Genomic DNA, 6,463 nt, shown 5'->3' on the forward strand with positions numbered 1-6,463 from the left:
CAGGGGACGGGGAAGGCCCCGGGGCGGGCAGGGCCGCTCTGTCATTCCCTGAGCGCAGTTCCATGTGCCTGATGACGAAGGAAGTCGTGAGCTTGGTGTCAGTGAATGAAGCAGAACGCCAGGAGCCGCTTAAAGTTGGACCACATGCGCCTTGAGGTCCCGTCCAACCTGGAATTCTGTGAGCCCCCAGGAACGACGGTGGGGTCAGGAATGGGGGGAGATAATACGTTTGTTTTGGGGGTTATTTTGTTTTGTTTTGTCGTTTTAGCTACTGAAGCAAAAGGCAAATAGCTCCGAGTCCCTCGCTACGTGTCAGACGTACAGCAAAAAGACACAGCCCCTCAAAGCAGGAAATAGCCAAGAAGTCCCAATTATCAATGGGAACGGGAACATGGTAAAGGTCAAATCCACAAATAAAATGGACAGTGGTTCTGGTAAAGACAATCCTCCTTTGGCTAAGGCAAAACCCAAGGGGTGTGCAATGGTTAAGAATATGAATGGAACCAGAAGCAATGGAAAAGACTGCAAAGATAAAAAGAAAAATGGTGATATTTTAAAGCAGAAAGATGATATAAAACATAAGAGGAGGAAAGCTGAAGAACATGCAGAGCAGCAGCTCAAAGAGTGAGTACTTTAGGCATCATACATTTATGTGAACATTTATTTTGGGAGGTGTACATAAGGAGCAGAGGAGTACGCGCAAACCAGCTGCACACAAAGACTAAACTTCGTGGCAGCGTGATTCTTATTTCTCCCTGCTCCACAAGTATAGCAAGGAACAGGTACCAGTGACAGTACTAGACTAATGGTCACAGAGCTGATTTCTTGATTTTAAAATAAATGTTTTTTCTACACTATAAAGATGAAAGAGTGCTTTAAAACCACCAAATGCAGTTAAATCTGTACTTACCAGGGCTGAAATCTGGTTTGACGACGTTGATCCAAAAGACATTGAAGCAGCAATAGGACCTGAAGCAGCAAAAATTGCACGGAGAAATCTGGGACTTGAAACACATCAATGCAGTCAGTCTGTGGAGCAGGTGCTGGTTAAGGAAAATGCTTCCAAGGGGTGAGTGGCATTCCAGCGGGCAGGATAGCAGCAGAACCGTTGAGATCATCTTCTCATAACCGTGATTATCGGGCGCACAGCATAATCTGACACAGTGCTGAGCTTCCTGTTCTTGTCCACGCGGGAGCCTCGCGAATGCCGCTCCGCAGGCCGTGGCACACCGGCATCACTGAGCTACCCTTTGTCTTTTAGGCTGACACGAGCTGTGGCCATGGACTGCGAGATGGTGGGAGTGGGACCCAAGGGAGAGGATAGCATCGTGGCTCGTGTGTCCATCGTCAACCAGTTTGGAAAGTGTGTTTATGACAAGTATGTCAAGCCTACGGAAGAGGTGACCGATTACAGAACCGCTGTTAGTGGCATACGCCCAGACAATATAAACACAGGTAGGATGTTTTTTACCCAGAAAAAGGTTCGTTGAGGGAAAATTTGACAGGCTGTCACAGCAGCATTGTTGGCTGAGCTTGGAAAGGTTTTAGACTTATGTTGGGAAATGGAATACAAAACGTAGCCTGAATGCTAAGAAAAAGTGTGGGAAGAAGTACTTTTTACAGAGTGGTCACTAATGCCCTGGCAGAAATGTACATGTGGATTGTGGTATGGGAATCACAGGAAGTTTATTTACTTTTACTGCTATGCTCTTTATGGAATTCTCTATGCTGTTCTAACAAGGAGAGGATTTAGTGTACTGTGCCAGTTTGTGTAACTACAGTCCCAAGGATACAATTGCTTTCACAGAAAAGAGACAGCGTTTTAGTTTTATAACTTGCTTAGTTGTCTCCTGCACCTAATGGAAATTGTTTCCTTTTGTGGTATTTTCAGGTGAAGATTTTAAAACAGTTCAGAAGGAAGTCGCTGACATCTTGAGGGGAAGGATTTTAGTTGGCCATGCTTTGCGGAACGATCTAAAGGTACATGGCTGCACATATGGTATTTTGAGGAAAAGGCTGCAATAATTTTTAGATTAATTTTCTAGTAGCACATTCTGGATCAGATGAACACACCTGAACTTCTAGAAACTACAGCTTTATTACTGCTATCTTGGTTTCTTGCCATTTCATGCCGCACCAGTTACAGCCCTAGTCACTTGCCCACTAGGATTCTTCAGCTTTCAAACTGTTTGATGGTGCTGCTAGCACTTACCTGCCTACTAAAGAGACGGGAAAGAAACAGAATGAAACAGAGTGCAACAGAATGAAACGGAAATGAACAGAAACAGATGAAAAAACTGCATGCTTTGCTTAGTCCCTAAAACTTAGTAGCCTGATTGTTGTGACCAGGGACAGGTACCTTACATCATGCTGTACCAGCGCTGCAGAGGTAGTCTCTACAGGTGGTGCCTTCAGATTAATTTCTGTTTATCATACTAAATAGAACTGTGGTTCTTTGAATCCAGCCAGGGCCTGGATGATCTGGGTCTTGTCCATTCATGGTTTTGAACCTTCTCGTGTAACAGATGGAAGGAAGCAGCAGGAAGCTGTACGTTCAGCTTTATAAAGTTTCATGCAATAGCACACTTCGGACTGTAAATTTAACTTCTTCTAGGTCCTATTTCTTGATCATCCGCAGAAGAAGATACGTGACACACAAAGATACAAACCTTTCAGACAGAGAGTTGGAGTCAAGGTAAGAGACTGACGGGAAGATGCCTCTCAGCTCAGCTAACTGACTCTTGACCTGCTGTCTCCCAGTGCTAGCTCACCCCTACACTTGCCTCTACCTGACCCTATTTCCTCTTTCCTACCTGAAACAGGGATGCCTGCTTTTTGTCACTTGAAAATACTTATCTAGTTGAACCCTTTCTTAGTGTTTGAAATACATCAGTAAGTAACTTTGGTTCAGTACAAACATTACCAGTAATACCTGTGCATAAAACTCAGTGACTTTCCCATTCTTTAGCATTTGCATGGTCTTCATAATGCTTTTCTGGATATCAAAATAAAATGGTAGAGTTCTACTTACAGTAAGGCTTATGCCATCTTCTTAATGGTACCATTTCCATAGGGATATTAAAAAAAAAAAAAAAAAAAAAGCTTCAAGTTTCTGCTTCAACTGTAGGAGTAAAGGGTCAGATTATGGGGAAACATTTCAGCTTTCACAGCTACATATTCAAGTTTTCTTTTTCACAGCAAAGCACCCCAAACATAAATCTGAGGGTTATGGCAATACACAACATCCTCTCAGCAGCGTACACAATCTCAGTTCATTATTCTTGTCAGGTCACCAGCAGAAGCTGAGATGTGCCATATTTTGAGGCTTACGCAAATGAGTATTTTTATATACATACCCACACATCTCTACACACCTCTTAAGTAGTGCAGGACAACATGATTCTGTCTTTTCTGTCTCCAGAATGGGAGGCCATCACTGAAACTGCTGTGTGAGAAACTGCTAAATGTTCAAGTGCAGACATCAGAGCACTGCTCGGTATGTATCTCCTCTTAACATACATCTTTGGGTAGATCAAGGTGGTACTACGCATTAGCTCTAGGATCTGGGTTCAGTCCAGAATGCTGTGGATTCATTCCAGCCTCTAGGTCAAAGTTAATGAGCTCTGCTTAGACACCAGCATGCAACAGAACTGTCGTCTAGCTTGCTTACCATTACATGTCTCATGCCACTTGGATCATTATCTTCATAAAGTGCTTTTGCACAAGTCAACTGTATTTCGTGTAAATGTTATCAACTCTTGTTATTTTAAGATCCCCAGGGGAAAAAAAGCAATTCCCAAGTATTGACTTGCTTTCCTTAAAAGCAGAATTCTGCACAGTTGTACTGTGGCAGGTTGGATAAAATAGTGAGAGCCTAGTACTGAATTGCAGCTGTTACTTCCTTTCTTTCAGTGGGCAGGAGGACATAAGAATGGACTGAAACAGGAGGGCACACAATGATGGTGTCTCCAAGATACTATATCAAGAGTACTTTTTCATTATGGCTTTCCAGATCATGACCAGACACACATAGCCTTGTGGTGGGCCATGCATACTCAATACACATTCATCCCCTTCCACCGGTCACAGAACCTAAACCTAGAAAGCGATTATGAACTGTTAATTGAACAGATGCATAAAAATGATGAAAGATTTAGCTGCTTATTAATAATAGTGTTCTTAATGCATTTCAGCTGTGTTTTATTAAGCCTCCTGTTTGTTCTGCTCCCTTTTAGGTTCAGGATGCACAAGCAGCAATGAGACTGTATACCTTAGAGAAAAAGAAATGGGAAGCTGCTGTTAAGAACAAATCTAACAAGAATTGTAAAACTTGAACGATTCTACTGCTGTGTTTTTATCTGCAGCATTTGCTGGTTTCATGTCACTTTCCAGGGCAAATTTAGAAATAACTCAGAAGTGACAGCAGCAACTTAAATAAAATCAAGAGACAGTACTTCCTAACCTGGTATGTTAGTGCTGCCACCCAACAATACTGCTGGCACCCCCTTTCTGATGCCTACCACTGTGTTTCAACAATACTTGTAACTAAACCTGCATTTGTGAAGTACTTCATCAGTTAAATTTCTGAGTAAGTTAAAGTATTTTTAAATTACAGTAGATGAAAGAAGAAACTGTCATGGCTTTGCTGAAATTCCCCAGACTAAAGTCTTTATTTAAAATACCTCAGAGTCTACAAAGTAGGGTGAATTCTTAATTATTGCTGTTAGTCTCACAGCTGTGGTACCTAAATCAACAAGATCTAACACTGTTTATGTATGACTAATAGCCCAGTATTAATCCTTCTGGTGAGAAAAATCTTTAAAAATCTTTGTGGAGCTTTTCTCTCTGCTGAAGAAGTGCAAGTCTTGTTCTTAAGCCAAAGTTGCTTTTACTTTTGCAGTTTCAAAAGCGTTGCATCCACAAGGGCCATTATCTCCTGGAGAGGAATGAGAGTTGTCCAGGATTACCTTGTTGCTTCACTTATTTTTATATTCATTAATAAAAACAGTGTCTAACATAGGCCTTTAAAGTGTTTGGTGTTTTAAACATGTGGGGTCCAAGTCTACAAAATCCAAAGCGACTGTAATTACCAGAGTGAAGACTAATGCTATGATTTAAATTATCTAAATGGATACTGGAAAGTAAGAAGGAATGGGCTTCAGACATACAGCAGTTGCAGCTCACACACTGTACTGCCAGAACAAGAGTGTTCTGACCTTCTCTGTGCTGTCACCAAGGGACATGGGGAATGACAAGTAAGATATACAGCAGAAGAGGGAGCCTGCTTTCTTCTGTGTTTTTTCCCCCCCCTGCACTAATAGCTGCAGTGTTCATTAAAATGGTCCAGAGAATGCCTGCAGGAGAGCATAGAGAACTAGTTTGTGTGTAACTGGCAAATTATGTAAGCAGGCTAAATGCTTTTAAACTGAAAAGAGCAAAGTTAGAAGACTAACCAGTTTCACTGGCTCAATGAACAAACTTGCCATTACTGCTTTCCTGACAGCAAGCCATTGCAAGGGAAGTGTTAGTGTAACATTAAGCAGCTAGAATAACTTCGTTGTTTCTGGTGTGTTCTACTTTCAGCTGGGATAGAGTTTTCTTCCTAGGATCTGGTGCAGTGCTGTGTTAGTCTGAGAATGATGCTGGTAACACACTGATGGTCAAGTTGTTGCTCAATAGCACTTACCCTGATCAGGGACTTTTCACTCTCATGCTCTGCCAAGTGAGGAGAGGCACAAGCAGCTCTGAGGGAGCAGAGACAGGACACCCAACCTGAACCAGCCAAAGGGGTAGTTCATACCACAGCATCTCCCACCCCATCCAGGGGGCAGCACCTGTGTGGTACTTAGTTGCGGGCTGGGCTTAAACCACAACGTGCAGTTTCAGCAGTTACACTTAATTTCAGCAAATAGTCATGCTGAAAAAAGTAACTTAAATCTTCAGGCAAATGGTCACAAGGGTTTGGTTTGGTATTTTGGGGGTTGGTTTGTTTTTTAAGGATGCTATTGCAAAACAAAAGTAATTGGCTGTAATACACTTAGGCTTCATTCCTGTAAACTTTCCTGGTTTAGTATGAAGAATGCAGTAAATCAATGCAGTGTGGCATAAAGAAAGCCTCCAACTGCTTGTTTTCAGTAGCTAGATAGACTCATAGAAATGCACTCTTCACCCCATTACACCCAGCTCTAAAATTCTGCACTATGTGAGATTCCAGCTACTTGAAAATTATAAAATCCATAACCAGAAATAACATACTCTGCATGCCCTCTATCTCCATGACTTCTACATACCATGCTAGATGGAAACCGGCATTTTATTTCAAACAGTAGTTCCTCCATTTTCTGGGACAGCATATCCAGCACAACATCATCTGTAAGGTAGATGAAACAGGGTCATTTGTGGTTGCTAGCACAACTGCCAATAGTTTCTGCTGTCCTTTAGTTCCTGCTGAGAGAGGAACGGA

General features: G+C 42.1%; 2 protein-coding genes across 2 annotated transcripts in view; one reads left to right on the plus strand and one right to left on the minus strand.

The window, feature by feature from the left end:
• Positions 1 to 71: 71 nt before the first annotated feature.
• REXO4 (REX4, RNA exonuclease 4 homolog (S. cerevisiae)) lies at positions 72 to 4,334 on the plus strand. The gene is made up of 8 exons (XM_010010187.1): positions 72 to 134; positions 269 to 624; positions 914 to 1,069; positions 1,262 to 1,455; positions 1,892 to 1,980; positions 2,615 to 2,689; positions 3,422 to 3,496; positions 4,236 to 4,334. Exons 1-8 carry the CDS (start codon positions 72 to 74, stop codon positions 4,332 to 4,334), a joined length of 1,107 nt encoding a protein of 368 aa, XP_010008489.1.
• A 554-nt stretch (positions 4,335 to 4,888) lies between these two features.
• STKLD1 (serine/threonine kinase-like domain containing 1) overlaps positions 4,889 to 6,463 on the minus strand; it is a gene marked incomplete at its 5' end in the record, with an annotated part of 13,189 nt that continues 11,614 nt past the window's right edge. The window contains 2 exons of the mRNA XM_010010188.1: positions 4,889 to 4,936; positions 6,291 to 6,370. Coding sequence (XP_010008490.1) covers positions 4,889 to 4,936; positions 6,291 to 6,370 — 128 coding nt within the window. The remainder of the gene's footprint in view (positions 4,937 to 6,290; positions 6,371 to 6,463) is intronic.

Source organism: Nestor notabilis, unplaced genomic scaffold, assembly GCF_000696875.1.
Source record: "Nestor notabilis isolate BGI_N333 unplaced genomic scaffold, ASM69687v1 scaffold34832, whole genome shotgun sequence".
NCBI lineage: Eukaryota > Metazoa > Chordata > Aves > Psittaciformes > Psittacidae > Nestor > Nestor notabilis.

What these genes read in the sequence shown, in the direction of transcription:
- REXO4 (XM_010010187.1), top strand. Translation starts at nt 72, where the DNA reads ATGACGAAGGAAGTCGTGAGCTTGGTGTCAGTGAATGAAGCAGAACGC. An exon ending in CTTTGCGGAACGATCTAAAG is followed by an intron (nt 1,981 to 2,614) that starts GTACATGGCTGC and finishes AACTTCTTCTAG; the next exon opens with GTCCTATTTCTTGATCATCC. An exon ending in AGACATCAGAGCACTGCTCG is followed by an intron (nt 3,497 to 4,235) that starts GTATGTATCTCC and finishes GCTCCCTTTTAG; the next exon opens with GTTCAGGATGCACAAGCAGC.